Source organism: Rhinoderma darwinii, chromosome 13 (assembly GCF_050947455.1).
Source record: "Rhinoderma darwinii isolate aRhiDar2 chromosome 13, aRhiDar2.hap1, whole genome shotgun sequence".
In the NCBI taxonomy this organism is placed as follows: domain Eukaryota; kingdom Metazoa; phylum Chordata; class Amphibia; order Anura; family Rhinodermatidae; genus Rhinoderma; species Rhinoderma darwinii.
Genome location: NC_134699.1, coordinates 2145936 through 2165093, shown reverse-complemented (window position 1 = coordinate 2165093; position 19158 = coordinate 2145936). Strand labels below are relative to the sequence as shown.

The 19158-nt window shown below is 44.9% G+C and overlaps 1 protein-coding gene and 1 long non-coding RNA gene across 6 annotated transcripts in view; one reads left to right on the top strand and one right to left on the bottom strand.

The window, feature by feature from the left end:
* The window catches only part of KCNG1 (potassium voltage-gated channel modifier subfamily G member 1), a 48534-nt gene extending 33919 nt beyond the window's left edge, over positions 1-14615 (top strand). For both annotated transcript variants that reach the window (XM_075845511.1, XM_075845512.1), the window contains exon 3: positions 9979-14615. In XM_075845511.1, the coding sequence (XP_075701626.1) occupies positions 9979-10731 (753 nt within the window). In that variant the 3' untranslated portion in view covers positions 10732-14615. The remainder of the gene's footprint in view (positions 1-9978) is intronic.
* The window catches only part of LOC142665761 (uncharacterized), a 320337-nt gene that overhangs the window by 287634 nt on the left and 13545 nt on the right, over positions 1-19158 (bottom strand). The window lies entirely within an intron of this gene.

Genomic DNA, 19158 nt, shown 5'->3' with positions numbered 1-19158 from the left:
AAACCAAGAGAGAGAGAGAAACCGAGAGAGAGAGAGAAACCGAGAGAGAGAGAGACCGAGAGAGAGAGAGACTCTTTGTAACCTGTCGAATGAGAGGTCCCCCTCTATTGACCCAGGACTCCCTAATAGTTTTTTTAAAAATTAGTTTTCTTAACCAGACATCCCCTACTTTACTGCGAGACTGCCCCCCAATGTGTATATGGAAATTACACAAAAATACCCTTATACACAAAAACGCTCCATGTAATAGAGAGATGGAAAGATGTAAAACGTCTGCACCCTCCACCAACTACAGACAAATCGTTTTTACAGTAGTCTGGGGCCCATTATCCAGATACAGGCTGTTATAAAACGTATGGAGAGGGGGCTGGAGATTATTAGGAGATCTGCAGTGTCGCCGTCTCTGCGTTTTCTTGTTTCCTTTCTGCAGTAAAATATATTTACAGGTAGCATTTAAAAGGGTTTCTATAAGACCTCTCAGAAAAACCCCAATGCCCCCATAATTGTGATAATTATAAGCTTCTATGGAATCTCTCGTTCCGATTTTTGGCAAATGCCACTTATTCATCTCTCAATTTCTGAATCAGTCAGGATTTTTCTTTTTGGCATCCTGTGTAATTGAATAAGACTGACTACAGCTGCGGCATATCCCCTCACACAGGGTGAGACAAGGAGGCAGTGCCACCCGTGCCTACATCACATACAAGGAGGCAGTGCCACCCGTGCCTACATCACATACAAGGAGGCAGTGCCACCCGTGCCTACATCACATACAAGGAGGCAGTGCCACCCGTGCCTACATCACATACAAGGAGGCAGTGCCACCTGTGCCTACATCACATACAAGGAGGCAGTGCCACCCGTGCCTACATCACATACAAGGAGGCAGTGCCACCCGTGCCTACATCACATACAAGGAGGCAGTGCCACCTGTGCCTACATCACATACAAGGAGGCAGTGCCACCTGTGCCTACATCACATACAAGGAGGCAGTGCCACCTGTGCCTACATCACATACAAGGAGGCAGTGCCACCTGTGCCTACATCACATACAAGGAGGCAGTACTATCTGTGCCTACATCACATACAAGGAGGCAGTGCCACCTGTGCCTACATCACATACAAGGAGGCAGTACCATCTGTGCCTACATCACATACAAGGAGGCAGTGCCATCTGTGCCTACATCACATACAAGGAGGCAGTACTATCTGTGCCTACATCACATACAAGGAGGCAGTGCTATCTGTGCCTACATCACATACAAGGAGGCAGTACCATATGTGCCTACATCACATACAAGGAGGCAGTGCCATCTGTGCCTACATCACATACAAGGAGGCAGTACTATCTGTGCCTACATCACATACAAGGAGGCAGTACCATCTGTGCCTACATCACATAGGAGGCAGTGCCATCTGTGCCTACATCACATACAAGGAGGCAGTACCATCTGTGCCTACATCACATACAAGGAGGCAGTTCTATCTGTGCCTACATCACATACAAGGAGGGCCAAGACGGTGTGTCAAAATGGAGCACTGCACCCCCTAGCAAGATGAGCACCACATTACACTGGAAACCAGGAGAAATAGTGCTGCTTACACCCAAGTACTGCAGATCATAGGTTTCCACAACTCAGACTCAAGGAAAGTCCACGCAGCTTCCCCCCCCCCCCCGATTGCTCTTCATTAAGTATCTAGAATTTACTACTTATGGACGTTCTTCATCTCCTCTCCTCCCCGCACAGTCTTCATAGTCATTTCCGTAACTGGGGGTATGTGGACGTTTGTAGCTGACCAGTCTAGTCCTCGCTGATCTAACTTCAGCGCAACTCTCCCTCAGGACTCCAGGCTGGACTCTTATGTACACGGTGTCCTCCTGCTCATGTATACACCAACAAAACACAGACTTCTAGAATACAACTCAACCTGTTCATCTAGACCCAGAAATGAGCTATGGCCAAGTCCCTTGTTTAGTTACAAAAATAAAAAAGACGTTTTGGGTGAAAATATACCTTATTTCTGTACAGCAGTGTTTCCAGTTCTCTGAATACAGCCTGCAGTGTAAATCATGGTGGTGTAGTCCAGGGACATTTTTAGGTCTTTATTGTAATTGTGTTTCTTTAAGGGTATGTTCACACGCACTATTTACGGACGTAATTCGGGAGTTTTTGCCCCGCATTACGTCCGAAAATAGCGCCTCAATAGCGCTGACAAACATCTGCCCATTGAAAGCAATGGGCTGACGTTTGTCTGATCACACGAGGCGTAATTTACGCGCCGCTGTCAAATGACAGCGCGTAAATAGACGCCCGCGCCAAAGAAGTGACCTGTCAATTCTTTGGCCGTAATTGGAGCCGTTATTCATTGACTCCAATGAATAGCAGCGCCAATTACGTCCGTAATGGACGCGGCGTTCAAGCGCCTGCACATGCCGCTACGGCTGAAATTACGGGGATGTTTTCAGGCTGAAACATCCCCGTAATTTCGGCCGTTACGGACGCCCTCGTGTGAACATACCCTTATATTTATTTTTTATTTGAAACATGTACTAAAAAATAAACAGATGCAACAATATATGTATATTACGATATGTGTATCTTGTATAGACTAAAGAAGCTGTACTTACATGCCCCTGAGCGTAGCCATGACAACCATAATGATAACCTCCATTCTTTACACTGCTGGCTGAATCCAGAGAACAGGAACCTTGTGCACAATATTTGGGTATATTCACAGGGTTAACGAAATACGTCTGAAAATATGGAGCTGTTTACAAGGGAAAAACGCTCCCGATTTTCAGACGTTTTTTTAATCAAACTAGCGTATTTTGCTGCGTTTTTTACAGCCGTTTTTTGGGCTGTTTTTCTCTTGAATCAATGAAAACCTGCGCCAAAAACGGCTCAATAAGTGACACTTTTTGCGCGCCGTTTTTTGAAAATGAAGCGTAAAAAACCGCTGTCCGAACAGAACTCCGTATTTCCCATTGAAATCAATGGGCATTTGTTTGTAGGCGTTCTGCTTCCGATTTTTCAGGACTTTTACGGCCCAAAAAACGGCTGAAAATAGCCCATGTGAACATAGTCAAAGTTTAAATGGCAAAAAAAACTTTTTTTTCTCATGACTACACAACTGGCATCAGTGTTTGGTGCGTGGCTGCGTGTTTTCTGCACGTATGGCATCGTTAGGACACGCGGTTTTGATGTTTAGAAACAGAAATTAAGGAAGTGGTTTTATTATTCTCTTAGTTTCTTCAACTGTAGTGCGAATCACGCGCGGCACACGGAAGTGCGTCCGTGTGCGGTTTTCACGCACCCATTGACTTCAGTAGACGCGTTGATGTGTGATCGCACCAATATAGGACATGCAGTGAGTTTCACGCAATAGACGTTCGCTGCATGTGTGAACGGCCCCATTGAAATCAATGGGTCCGTGTGCTGTACGTGATTTCCATGCGCAGCACACGGACGTTATTCACGTTGGTCTGAAGGAGCCCTTACTTTTGCGCTGCGGTTGTATTTTCTAGACACAGCGGGTAATGTCCAATATTTTGCCCAGTTGCTGTAATAATGTAGGACTAGGAAGACACAACCATCAATGGTGTCAGAACAGGATGACAGATATTGGCACTAGTGAGTGGGTTGAGCATGGCTGTAATGAGTGGATCTCAGGCTTCATTGCGGTCCGCCATTACTAACATCACTTCCATCGTTACTAAACCAAACGAAAATGAGAATTGTTACCGCCGAAACAATCGTCCCGTTTATCGTAGGATTAAAAACTATAGATTTTCCTTGTCAACTCCAGCGACATCAGATTTGTATAGGTGTCTTATACGAGTGTAATTACCCTAATACCCCTATTCTCTAAGGCAGAACATAAATATTTCCTATCCTGCCAATCACATGTAACACGGATATTTATTTATTGCCGGGATTTCTTTATTTGAATGAACTTTAGACCGTACAGGAGAAAACGTAACCCTAACCCCTTACGGTGGCAGAGCAGTGGGTGGTGTAACCATAGAAATAACATCACTGCCTGTGATAATAAAAAGGGGCGGAGCGTTGACAACCTCCTCTCAGGCATTTTAGGTATTGTAGTTTATAGACTGAAGGACAGATGGTCTCATGAATACTTGATTACAATGTCAACCTAGTCGAGAAGTAAAGTACTGGGGGAAATTCTGCATTTATATCGAAGTTTTTGAAGTGATACCTTTTATTTATAAAAACTACAACTTGTGCTACAAACCTTCTACTTTCACTTAACAGTACAAACCTCAACTACTTACAGGAGGTGTACACATATATATATATATACACATATATACACACACACATATATATATATATATACACACACACACACACACACACATATATACACACACACATATATACACACACACACACACACACACACACACACACACATATATACACAGTTTTCATGTGGGCACTTAAAAAAGGGAGATTGAATGAATTATTAACTTAATAAAGTTACAAAAATACATTTAAAAAAACCCTCGCCCCATTAACTCTATAGTGTATGTGCTCACCTCTAATAACACTGTTCTACGGTGGATGCAGATTCATAGTCACCCTATACCGGAGGTGCCGCTGGCTTTCCTATACCCGGGGCAACAATGCAGTTTACAGCCCTAGTCCTTTATCTGAATCACCTGGGCAGGGGCATGTTGGCTCGCCCAGACACCCAGCGCTCTGCCAGCACCAAACAATGATATATCAGGGATGGTCCTGCATTTGGCTGATCAGAGGTTTCTGCATGGTCATTAGTATCCAGTAGGGCTCCTGACATATATGGCTTGACCTGCTCTTAAGGGGGCCCCTTCTGATCACTGGAGAAAAGGAACTGCCTCGGTCATTGAATATATTCACATCACATTTGCGCCGTATATCTTAGGTTTCGTTCACATCTGCATCGGGACTCCGTTCGTGGGTTCTGTGGGAGCTTTCCATCAGGGGAACCCCTGAATGAAAACCATAGGTTCTCTGTTTGCAGGATCATGGATTTCAATGGTGACGGATCTGCTCCAAACCATTTCCGTCTGTCTCCGTTTTGTAAGGGTTGCGTCGTTTTGACGGAATCAAAGCCATAGTCGACTGCGCTATTCATTCCGTCAAAACGACGTGACCTTACACAACAGTGACAAATGGAAACCATTTGCACCGGATCCATCACCATTAAAATCAATGGTGATGCAAAAGAAAAAAAAAACCTACAGTTTCCGTTTGTTTCAGTCCGGGTTCCCCTGACGGAAATCTCAGACGGAACCCCTCAATGCAGCCTTGACGAAGATGTGAACGAAGCTCACATCTGCATTGGGTCTCAGTTTATGGGTTCCGTCTGAGCTTTCCGTCAGGGGAACCCATGAACAGAAACCTGACTGAAACAAACAGAAACCAATAGGTTTCCGTTTCCATCACCGTTGATTTCAATGGTGACTGATCCGGTGCAAATGGTTTGTTTGTCTCAGGTGTGTAAGGTTACGTCATTTTGACAGAAGAGAAACCCTTTGCACCGGATCAGTCACCATTGAAATCAATGATGATGCATCGGTTCCATGGTGTAATTGTGTGCCAAGGAGCGTCCCTTTACTATTTTTTTTTCAGGATATATTAAACACATAACTCAACTGTGTGGCGCCCATGAGATGTAAACCGAGCCATAGCTTAATATATAATGTGCTGCAGAAAAGCTGGAAGCACAAACAACCCTGGAATATTGATAAGTCAGATGTGCAGGTTACACAGAAATGTCTGAAAAACAACCCGATATAGAGAAGATGTGCAGGATTTGCCCCGATGATCTCAGCCTTTAGTTTGGAGGCTGCGGTCCATGAGACGTATGCAAAGGTTACATCAAAGATGCATCCAACATGACAGTCATAGAAAATGTGATGTGACCATTAATCATATCTGGTCATCGACCTCTACAGCCGAAGGTCCTATCCAACTGCACAGAAATTAATTACGGATCAGTGTGACGGGGATGAAGTAATCCCTGCCTGTCCCTGTTATGTGGCCCCATTCAATGCATGATCACTGGGGTGAGAGCAGGGTCATGATAAATTATATATATATATATATATATATATATATACACACACACACACACACACACACACACACACACACTGAAGGAAATAAGTATTTGATCCCTTGCTGATTTTGTAAGTTTGCCCACCTGTCAAAGTCATGAACAGTCTAGAATTTTTAGGCTAGGTTAATTTTACCAGTGAGAGATAGATTATATTAAAAACAAAAAACTGAAAATCACATTGTCAGAATGATATATATTTATTTGCATTGTGCACAGAGAAATAAGTATGTGACCCCCTACCAACCATTAAGAGTTCAGCCTCCTCCAGACCAGTTACACGCTCCAAATCACCTTGGTGCCTGCATTATAGACAGCTCTTACATGGTCACCTGTATAAAAGACTCCTGTCCACAGACTCAATGATCAGTCTGACTCTAACCTCTACAACATGGGCAAGACCAAAGAGCTTTCTAAGGATGTCAGGGACAAGATCATAGACCTGCACAAGGCTGGAATGGGCTACAAAACCATAAGTAAGACGCTGGCTGAGAAGGAGACAACTGTTGGTGCAATAGTAAGAAAATGGAAGACATACAAAATGACTGTCAATCCACATCGATCTGGGGCTCCATGCAAAATCTCACCTCGTGGGGTATCCTTGATCCTGAGGAAGGTGAGAGCTCAGCCGAAAACTACACGGGGGGGCCTTGTTAATGATCTCAAGGCAGCTGGGACCACAGTCACCAAGAAAACCATTGGTAACACATTACGCCGTAATGGATTAAAATCCTGCAGTGCCCGCAAGGTCCCCCTGCTCAAGAAGGCACATGTACAGGCCCGTCTGAAGTTTGCAAATGAACATCTGGATGATTCTGAGAGTGATTGGGAGAAGGTGCTGTGGTCAGATGAGACTAAAATTGAGCTCTTTGGCATTAACTCAACTCGCCATGTTTAGAGGAAGAGAAATGCTGCCTATGACCCAAAGAACACCGTCCCCACTGTCAAGCATGGAGGTGGAAACATTATGTTTTGGGGGTGTTTCTCTGCTAAGGGCACAGGACTACTTCACCGCATCAATGGGAGAATGGATGGAGCCATGTACCGTCAAATCCTGAGTGACAACCTCCTTCCCTCCACCAGGACATTAAAAATGGCTCGTGGTTGGGTCTTCCAGCACGACAATGACCCGAAACATACAGCCAAGGCAACAAAGGAGTGGCTCAAAAAGAAGCACATTAAGGTCATGGAGTGGCCTAGCCAGTCTCCAGACCTTAATCCCATCAAAAACTTATGGAGGGAGCTGAAGATCCGAGTTGCCAATCGACAGCCTCGAAATCTTAATGATTTACAGATGATCTGCAAAGAGGAGTGGGCCAAAATTCCATCTAACATGTGTGCAAACCTCATCATCAACTACAAAAAACATCTGACTGCTGTGCTTGCCAACAAGGGTTTTGCCACCAAGTATTAGGTCTTGTTTGCCAAAGGGATCAAATACTTATTTCTCTGTGCACAATGCAAATAAATAGATATAATTTTGACAATGTGATTTTCAGTTTATTTTTTTTATATAATCTATCTCTCACTGGTAAAATTAACCTAGCCTAAAAATTCTAGACTGTTCATGTCTTTGACAGTGGGCAAACTTACAAAATCAGCAAGGGATCAAATACTTATTTCCTTCACTGTATACACACACACGAACACACACACGCACGCACGCACACACACAATGTACGCCTCTTAGCTTCAGACAGGACACCAGCTTGTGGCTACTTACTCTATCAGTCACTTTCCAATGTAATGCACCAGTCTATGAGGGTCAGATATAGACCAATCCCTGGACAAAATAAAAATGAACACTCTCTCTTTAACGAATGCAGATTTACTTTACTTGATTAATGCCAGACAGATGATTAGAAACTCTGGATTATTGGATGGTCTTAGATCAGTGTATAAAGTGTAAGTGTAGAGAAGCCTCGAGGAAGACGGCCCTAAATAAATTGTGAATACAAAATCACCACGATGCAGTTCTAAATAGGAAACGTGGTGGATTATCAGAATTTCTAGATCGAATGCCGGAATAAGAGGAGTATCACTGTATTTGCCTCCACTTGACAAATTTTACTCCACTCCTCCTCTAACTGGTTGCACAATTTAGCTGGGGTTCACAGGATAGGTGATAATTTTCTGATTGTGAGAACGAGGGTCCTGAACCCCCGGATGCTCCTCACTACACCCCCCACAGCGAGTAGGCGCTAGAATAGAGCGGAGGTTGAGCATGCCCCCGCAGCTCCATGCAATGTCTATCTGAATGAAAAAAAAACAGCGGAGCACTGTATTTGTCTGTTTCCGTCATTCCCATAGACTTTGCAGCGATCATGCTCGACCGCCGCTCCATGCACTGTCCCCCTCACTGCGGTCGAGAATTGACGAGGAACAAAGGTTTTGGGACCCCCGTTCTCGCAATTGGTGGCGTCTCAGCGGCCCAAAAATATCACCTATTCTACGGATAGGTGATCATTTTTGATTCTGGGAAAATCCCTTTAAAGTGGATGACACTATAACCAAAGTAGTATCCACTATTACTACAAGTCACCAGAAGCCGCAAACCCCTACAACTCCATGAACATTATCCGGATGGAAAGCTTCGTGGTCTTCTCACATAATTCAATGCACAGCCGTCACTCATCTGACTATACGAGACATAGGAAGCCAGTCAGCAGTAGTGACAGTCACTGTAGCCGGGTTGTCCTATGAACAGGGGTTAATGAAAGCCTCATCCGGGCAGCCTAAATACTTTGCAGTTCCCTCAGATCTTGTGCCGTATAATGCGGCTCCTTTATTAATGGCTTCAAGTCATTTCATTAGAAGCATTTCTCAGCTACAAAGCTTCAAGTGCAGCTAAACTTCTGACCGGTCATAGTGAGATATAATAGTGACATGTCAGAAGTTTGGATTGCTGGGGGTCCGAGCACAGAGACCCCCACCGATCGCTAGAACGAAGCAGCTGAAGGTCTCGTGTGATCGCTCGGCCGCTTCGTGTCTGTTCAGCTTTTTCCAGAAAGCTGATGTATCGGAGGACGGGCTCATAGACTTTATATTGAGTCCGGTCACCGATACATTTATTTCCGGAAAAAGCCGAACAGACACTGAGCAGCCGAGCGATCACACGAGACCTTCAGCTGCTTCGTTCTAGCGATCGGTGGGGGTCTCAGTGCTCGGACCCCCCCTACCAATCCAAACTTCTGACATGTCACTATTATATCTCACTATGACGTGTCAGAAGATTGTCAGACGTTTAGCTGCAGTTTAAAGATGCGCCAGTGACATCCGACATTGAGCATTGCCTGTTTACCTCCATGGTCTGTGTGTGGCTGTGGATTTGGATGTGATGGGACCCACAATGCCGAAGGGTCTGAGATTCTTTGTAACGCGCAGAATTCCCTTTATCTTATTGTCAGGACAGCGTCACTCCCAACCAGTGTCAGTCTAGTGTTGTGCAGGAATCAAAACCGAATTCACTTTAGAGTTGCTGTATTGCAATAGTCACAGCTCAGGGTGACGGGGTTTTGGAGAACGACTCGCCCTGACCCTTCCATTCTGGGCATTAGTTGGGGTCTCCGTGGTTCGAGCGACCTGATAAGACAACGATGGTTTATATACCATCCATGCTCATGGCGAAAAAAAACCTTTTCATTTCTCTTGCTAGAGATTCTGTATCAAATAAGGTCAAATTTAAAATTAGAACATAAGCCAATAACCAATAATGAACTTGTATGATGAGGCGTCATTTATTACGTAGCTAGATGCCCCAGGCAGTAATCGTAGGGTAAAGGATGGCAGTTTTGGGTTGTTTTGGATCATTTTTGGCATCTTCCTCTCTTCTGACTGTCTCTTCTCTTCTGCAGGGCGTCTGTTCCAGCATGTGTTATAACATCTTCATCGTGGAGTCCGTTTGCGTGGGCTGGTTCTCTCTGGAGTTTATCTTGAGATTTATTCAAGCTCCCAGCAAGTTTAGATTTTTAAGGCAGCCTCTGAACCTCATAGACATTGTGGCCATTCTGCCTTACTACATCACGTTGGTCGTGGACAAAACGTCGGGCCAGAAGAAGCCGGGATCAGGAAACTCATACCTGGATAAAGTAGGACTAGTATTGCGCATACTCCGTGCCTTGAGGATTCTGTATGTGATGCGCCTCGCCCGGCACTCACTAGGGCTGCAGACTTTGGGGCTCACCGCCAGGCGGTGCACTCGTGAGTTTGGTCTGTTGCTGCTTTTCCTCTGTGTGGCCATCGCCCTGTTTGCCCCATTGCTGTACTTGATTGAAAACGAGATGGCAGACTCTCAGGAGTTCACGAGTATCCCTGCTTGCTATTGGTGGGCAGTAATAACCATGACCACGGTTGGCTATGGCGACATGGTGCCCAGGAGCATACCTGGCCAGGTGGTAGCTCTAAGTAGCATCTTGAGTGGAATTTTGCTGATGGCCTTCCCGGTGACTTCCATCTTCCATACCTTCTCCCGGTCATATGCGGAGCTGAAACAGGAACAGGAGAGAATGATTTGCCGTAGGGCCCAGCTGCTGAACAAGACTCAACTTGGTAACATGTCACACGGAAGTGACATCATATCCGAGAGCGCATCATCTGACGAAAAATAATGATACGGTACAGAATACAAGTCCGCAGCTGGAGCAATGGCTTCTCAGAGAGACGACTGCGGAGTAAGAGCCGGTCTGCGGACTATAGAAACGGCAAAACGGAGGGGCACGTCTGCGGCTTCCAATAACAATACTATTACCAGGCACGCCCAGCTCATGTACAAAGAGGCCGACGGTCAACGAAAAGAAACCTATTTCTCCAAGCCATTTCCAAATTATTGAAATTAAGATTTCAAATTTTTTGGAATATGAACAATTATCTACTAAAACTCATTGTAACTCCATCATAATGAATGTGACACTTTATTTACGGAATGAACTTACATTTACATTAAGAGCGGAGTCGCTCTGTACATACAAGTAACTCAGGACCAGTACAGGAGAAGTCATGTATTTACAAAGGCGAAGCACCCCCCACGCACAAGGAGGTCCCCTACACTACAACATCGCAGGGTGGAACTTCATGATGCGATGTTTTGGACACCTGTGGTTGAGAATTAGGGAAAAAGTTAAGTTGCACAAATCCCATCACACACGAGATGGACCCTATGACTGGAGTCATGCAGCCCAAAACCCCTCCTAGCTTTAGGCTCAATGCACACAATGCATATTATATTATGTGCGGAAAATCCGCAGCGTAAAGATATATTCACACAGCTTATTTTCAGCTGTTTTTCGGGCCGTAAACGCCCCAAAAAATGGCTGTAAATACAGAAGCTGAACACCTCCAAACATCTGCACATTGATTTCATCTTAAAAAACGACACGTAAAAAATTAGTGACTCACTTCTGGAGCAGTTTTTCATTGGGTCAATAGAACAGCTCAAAAAACGGCAGCAAAAAAGCTTGATGTTTAAAAAGAACAAAAAAACTGCTGAAAATCAGAGCCCGTTTTCCTTTAACACCGCTCCGTCTTTTACAGCTGTTTTTTGTTTAGCGTGTGAACAGAGCCCAATACAGTACCAGCTAAATAAATGAGATTTCAGGAGATCTCATGTACACGCTGCAGGTTTTTTCAGCACGTACATTGACCTGCCTAGTTCTAAGGAGAGACGCACCAAAGCCCGAGGCATGAAAGCCGCCGACTTACGCATCAAAATGTAAAACACACCACAGAAAAACCTGCAATTTGGTGCGTTGTTTTCCTGCAGTTTTGATTTTACGCAGAATACACACCATGGATGAAACAACAAGAACATTCATCATAATTAATATCTGAAGTCGGGAATATTAAAAAAACCTATAGTAAGTGTGACTGGACCAAGCGCGATCCACCATGAGGACTGCACTTTAACTCTTAGGGCATGTTCACACGGCTTATTTTGGGACGTTTTTTCAAAACGGCTGCGTAAAAAAAGCGCCTGTGAAAAAGAAGTGCGTGTCACTTCTTGAGCCGTTTTTCATGGACAATAGAAAAATAGCTCCAAAAATGTCCGGAAAAAAACGAGTTGCTAAAAAAAAAAAAAAAAAATTTCTATTTCTGTTTTTGGAGCAGTTTTTCTATTGAGTCCATGAAAAACGGCTCAAGAAGTGACACTTTTTTACGAGGCATTTTTTCATATTGAAATCAATGGGCAGATGTTTGGAGGCCGTAAGCGCATGCCTTTTTAGCCATTTTTCGGGGCATTTACAGCCCGAAAAACGGCTGAAAATAGGTGGTGTGAACAGACCCTAAGGGATTGTTACTGGGAATCCCTTCCTCCCTTCTTAGAAGACCTGTATACTCTTTCTAGCAGAGTAAGGCTATGTTCACACGCAGGGTTTTCAGACGTAATTCAGGGGTTTTACGCCTCAAATTACTCCTGAAAAGACGTCTCCATTACGCCTACAAACATCTGCCCATTGGTTTTACGATGTTCTGTTCCCACGAGCCTTTATTTTACGCGTCGCTGTCAAAATACGGCGCGTAAAATGACGGCTCGTCACAAGAAGTGCAGGACACCTCTTGGGACGTTTTTGGAGCCGTTTTTTCATATACTATTGAAAACCGCTCCAAAAATGGATGTGAAAAACGCAGCGAAAAATCAGGAGCTGTTTTACCTTAAAAACAGCTCCGTATTTTCAGACGTATTTTGTTAATCGTGTGAACAGGGCCTTACGCAGCAGGGCTTCTTGCTGGTGGGCTCCTTGTCATTCATTGTGGTATAACAGTAATGGCAGGGACTTACATTCTCTGCGCATTTCTTACAATTCCTCTCAGGATTGTGTCCATCTTTAAGGGCTTGTGAAATTCCGTTGCAACGAGCAGACAATCCGCTGTGGAAAACCGCGCCATTTCCTGTGTTTTTCACTATGTTGGGGGATGGTGACATCTCCTGAGAAACGCAGCAATTCAGTCACTTTCCGCAGCAGGAATGGACGTGCCGCGGTACGAAAAAAAACACCGGTCTATTTCTGCTCAAATTTTCACGCGAGTGGATGGGATTAGTTAAATCTCACCCACTTTGCTGCTACCGTATTCTGCTGCGTATTTTCCGGGCACAATTCCGCTGTGTGGACGAGCCCTAAGGATCCATCTCTGTTACCGCACACGGGAGCGAAGGATTGTGGAAACATCAGGTCTATTGTTAACAAGCTGCACGCAAACTGAATAGAAAGGCTGGGACCCCCTGATACTTATTACAGACGGTCGCCATTTTATCCAGAGCTAGGCACTGTCCGGCTGCTGCACACGTTGCGTATTACGTACAGATTTGCTGCGCATATTCTCATGTGGCAAATCCGCTAATACAGGACCAGCAAGGTAAATGAGATTAAGAAATGTCACCTACATGGCGCAGATTTTTTCTGCACGTAAATTGACCTGCGGTGCGTATTTTAAAGTCGGCAGCGTGACAATTTATCTTGCGTTTCCGCTTGTGAATTGTATCGGTCTAGTCTTATAGAAAAACGCACCAATTTCTACATCAAAATGTAAAAACCGCACCTAAAAACGCAGCATTAGGTGCGGTTTCAGCTCCGGAATTACGTGCGTATAAATGCGATTTTGGTGCAGATTTTCAGCATTAAATTACGCAACGTGTGCATTCAGCCTCAGGGTTACAAATGTGCGATTGAATAATTGACCTGGCATTAAAATGGTAAATTGTTCGTGCCCCGATTAACAAGACGGAGTGAATTCAAAATACTTTGTCTTGTATTGATCTTGAGTAACATCACGTCTTCTGCTCCACTCACATTCAAAGTTAATCCCATCACCAGAGCTCGGGTGGTGGTTACAGAGTTAAAGCTGCACTGCGTCACGTCTGACAGCAGGGGGGGGGGGATAATCGCTGTCAGTTTCCAGGGACAACCAGCAGGATTTTGAAAGCAGCTTTGTATGTGAATGGAGAACATGAGCAAGAAAAGTAAAACAAATGTGTGAAGTTATTGAACTCTTCATGTATACTTATAAAATGGCGCAAAAAGCTGGAGTTACACTTTAAGAATGTAATATCCAAGTACGCTTAAAAAAAACCTCAGAAAGCCGGAGCGAAGTCTATAGCTTTAATAGAGAATATTTTTGTTTTAAAGCATAAAAAAAATTCCTTGTGTTTCAGATCCTATTTTTGCCATGGATGATATTATTTATAAGACGTTATTTGTAGATATCTGTACGTAGAGACGTGGTCACCTGGACTGTGATGAATAAAGTGGTGATATGATATGTACCCCCCCCCCCCCACCTCCCTCCTTGTATATTTTCTGCTCCCTGGTTCTCCGCAGAGTCCAGCGCTTTCCTGGGTGAATTAAACTTCCTGCGCCGCAGAGGAGCGTTCTTTAGTGCACAGGCTTTCATACGGAGGATTAGGGGGGGGAGAACGAGTCATTTGGCGGCGCAGATGTTCTGGTTATCATGGGGAGAGGAGGATATTAGACAGTTGTCACAATAAGGAGGAAGGTTTGTTTGCCAGATTGTGATAAGCTTTGTACTAGAAAGACAAGCAGGTTCGCCGTCCTTGCTGTGATCACTGAATTAATCTCCTGCAGCAGTTTGTTGCTCGCACTGTTCAGACAGATGGAGCAGCGCATAGTGGGACATCTTTTGGACGACGCTCTTAAAAAAAAAAAAAAAAGTAGAGCTGAAGGGGTTTTCCGAAAATAAAATGTAATCATTTTATAATTTAAAAAAAAAAAAAAAAAAGTTCTGCAACTACCTAATATGCTTTGTGCATCAATTCTGCAAGATCTCTGCTTGCCGTCGGTGAATGGCAAATTCTTGTTTACACCCAGAGTATGAAAACCCATCCCAGTCCAGCGCGCGCACGCACGTGGCACATCCCACTCTTTACTATACACTTTGCACTTGTGTGATTAGCGCTAGGACAGGGCAGGTTTTTGGCCACTGAATGTTGACAAATATTTTCTTCCACTGACATCGAACAGAGATCTTGAAGCCGTAAGGGCTTGTCCACATGTAGCGGAATTGCTGCGTATTTTCCATCTGGAATTGCGGAAGTAAAATACGCAGCAGAATACAGTAGCAGTAAAGTGGGTGACATTTAACAAGCTCATCCACGAGCTGCGTAAAATGTCCGAGCAGAAATTGACCTGCGGTGCGTAATTTTCGTACATGTCAATTCCTGCTGCGGAAAGTGACTGAATTTCTGCAACATAAAAAAAGCAACAAATTCCGCACCATTTTCTGCAGCGATTCCGTTACGTGTGAATAAGCCCTAAAGGATTTAAAGGGGTTGTCCCAAAAAAATATTATTTTTCTCCATTTAAAACCACATTGCAGATATTTACCATTTCATAATATACCTACCCCTGCAGTCTTGCTTCGGTTCTCCCCTCCGGCTGTTTTCCTGCTCATCACGAGCTCCGACGTCACGTTCTCTGCCTCCTCCACGTATACCGATCACATGGTCTCGGACCAGAGAGACCTCGGATGGTCACTGATGACGTGCCGTGTCTGCGGGTGCTTGTTCTTTAGTGCCCGTCCAGCCTATGTAGTTGTTCACTGTGAGCGCGCCTGTGCGTATGACTATCCCGGTCTACGAGATATAACATCAGCACCGGAACATTTATTTGTTTTACAACTACATACATTTGTAGATACCCCCACAAACACCCCCCGCCTTTACGTACATAGCGCCACTGTGGCCGGTGATTCCAGTCCAGAACGGATCGTTTGATGTCTGTCCATAGCGAAGCGTCCAGGAGTGGAATCCACGACCACAGTGGGATTCCGCTCCTCCGGTGAGGTACAATAGCGCTAGGTACAGGTGGGGGGGGGGGGGAGGGGGAGTGTGACATCTATGGAGGTGGGGGATGACATTTACGGAGGTGTTGGGGTGCCCAAAAAAATGACTTCTCCTCACGGCGCAAAGTGGATGTCAGCAGGGACAAGCAAGGACAGCTCACATGAACTCTTGGTAGGCTGTACATGCACGCTCATTACAGCCTGCAATGCATGCAGGGAAAAAAAAAATTATCAGAAGGAAACAAACAAACCGGACGTGGAGTGCGTGTAAACAAACCACGCTAAAGAGATGGGGTAAGTGGATATTTTTTTAAATACTGCTTTATTTAGGTTGTCTGTATAAGGGGAAATGTATGAAACACTTTTTGAAAATATGATGGTATCTCGGACAACCCCTTTAAGTTGCAGAATTTTTTATTATGAAATTACGTTTCATTTCCATAAGATTAAAAAACCCTCCTAATCCAGAAACAATCCTTTATTTTCTTGGCCCAACAGGCATTGCTTTTTAGAGGCCTCTGGAGAAAAAATCTTTGCAATGTGATAACGGCATCCACATGCCCAAATGTACCCGACGGTCTCACGTAGCAGAATAGATCGGGCACAACTCTCGTGTCAGACATTGCTATTCCTGCTGCCGCCTCACGGCTTTTATTCACATCACACTCTGCAGCCTTCGGTACAATTTGCTTAGTAACCCCCCCCCCCCCCCTCCCATGTGTTTTTAGGGCATGGTGCACTTTATCAAAAACACAGCGTGCTCTAGAGTAACGTTTTCCACCCACAGATTTTACAATCTTCACAGGAGTCGATCTTGTTTTTTTTATGAATATATTTCTTTTCTCCATCACATTTATTCTGCGTTTTTTTAGAGCACAAAACAAACAGTTCTTCAACTCTCAGGACTAGAAAACTGCAGAGTCACAGACGAGGAGTGCCACCTTGTGGTGAATGCAGGACATGCACATTTGTGCGGAGGTGAAGGAAGCATTGGACTTTGCTTTGAAGGCTGTACCCGCTGGCAGCCCCTGCAGCTAAGTGACAGCTGAAACTGAATCCAGGGGTCTATTCACACATAGCAGTTTAGGTGCAGTTAAAATCATCATCAAAAACGCATCTAAAAAGACCGCAATTCGTTGCATTTTCAACGCGGTTGCATTTTTTCCCCCTTTACGCAACTGCACCGAAAAATGCAACTAATGGCAAAAAACCACATGCATTTTTAGATGCGTTCTTGATGCATTTCCTCAACCACTAGCAGTCAATATATCCTCAGATTGACAGGCAGATTTGCAGTGCAATGGTTAAAATAGTCACGTAACCGTTGCAGATTTTGTTGTGGTTGTTGCTATGGATTTTAAATATTCCGCTGTTTCTGACCATAGTGGCAGAAATTCCACTGCGAAAAAAAATGCACAATTTCCTGCGATTTTTACTGCAGAAACTGGTGCAGAATTTTTCACAATGTTGGGGGATGGTGACGTCGCCTATGAAAAACGCAGCAATTCTGTCACTTTCCGCAGCAGGAATTGACATGCTGCGATACGAAAAATACAATTGATGCAAGGAAATTTTCTGCAGCGCGTGGATGAGGTTTGTTAATTCTCACCCGTTCGGCTGCTACTGTATTCTGCTGCGTATCTTCCGTCTGCAAACCCGGGTGCAAAATACGCAGCAATTCCGCTACATGTGGACGAGACAGGATCAAAGACAAGTCAAACAAGAGGGCCGGGGTGTAGGGGGAAACCACCTGAAGATCACACGGCTGGAGGAGTTGGCTTCTACCACAGAAAAAGGAGTCGGGAAACACTTGGATTGTCCCATGTAAAGGAGAAAGTTCAGGGTGACAGCGATGCTGGAAAGAAAATATCATAGAATTGACTGCACATCCTACAGGGAAACCCGTACAAAAGATAAAAAAATCAATGACATACCAGGTGGTCCAAGCATCCAGGTAAAATGCAGACAGGTAGGATCACCAGTGCCCTGCTGCAGTACTGACACCCCACACTCATATTGTTATACCCCCACCTAAAGTGGACCAATGATCCCCAACGCTGTGCTACGAATGTTCATTTGTATAGGAGAGTGGACGTGCAGGGAAGACGCTGCAGCCTGTATTTTCCATCTATTCATCAGTCCCAGCCATAGATGCAGCAACGTGACGGGTGAGAAGTCACAGGTTCTACTTTGTATCTTGGATTTCTCTCCACATTAAGGCTGGATTCACACGAGCATGTTCGGTCCGTAATGGACGGACGTATTTCGGCCGCAAGTCCCGGACCGAACACAGTGCAGGGAGCCGGACTCCTAGCATCATAGTTATGTACGACACTAGGAGTCCCTGCCTCTCCGTGGAACTACTGTCCTGTACTGAAAACATGGGCCGTCTGAGCTGCAAATCACGGCCCGTGAACACCGCTATGGTCGAGTGCCTGAGCCCTGAGACTTACACAGGCCGAGCAGCAGGAAAAATAAAAAGAGACAACGTAACGGTGCAGAGTTATAGGAGTGGAAAGCTGGATGATGACCTGTATGGGGACTGTAATGGCAGCCACGAGTAGCACAGACTGAATATAAACTTCTCACAAGAGGACGGCTCGGGACCTGGGATTTCTCGGGAGGGTCTTGATTTTAGGTTTTGTGGAGTTGTGGATGTATTATTTATGCCATACGTACAGGACAACACGACACGGCCCGTCTGATAGAAGTCTCCTGTGCGATGAAGCAGACGCTCTACAACTACAGGAACAGTAAGACATTCTCTGTCAGTGACTGCCGGCTGGATTCGTTATACAGCATGTTTAACCCTTTCAGGGTGAGGAAGGCAGACAGAATAATGAACAATCTCCGAGACCGGCACAGACGCAGGAGCCGACGACCTTCCAGTATACCATAGATCTGTATACTGCATGCACTTCCGTCAGCCGTCGTACGGCCGCTAATGACGGTTCCGTGAAGCACGGGCCGCACACCGATGGCATCCGTGTGCAATTCGTTGTTTCACGTACCAAATGAATGCAAAGGCCGAGACTGTTCCGTCAAAAACAGGCAGGAGTAGGACCTGTCCTAGTTTTGACGGAACGGCCGCACGGTTCCATTAAAACAACGGACGCGTGCATGGCCCCATTGAAACGAATGTCAGGTTGATATCCGTTAAAACAAAGGACAGCACCCTGACGGAAAAAAAACTGAAGCGGGCGTGTAATTACGGACCCGTTCAGTTCTATTGGCCACAGACG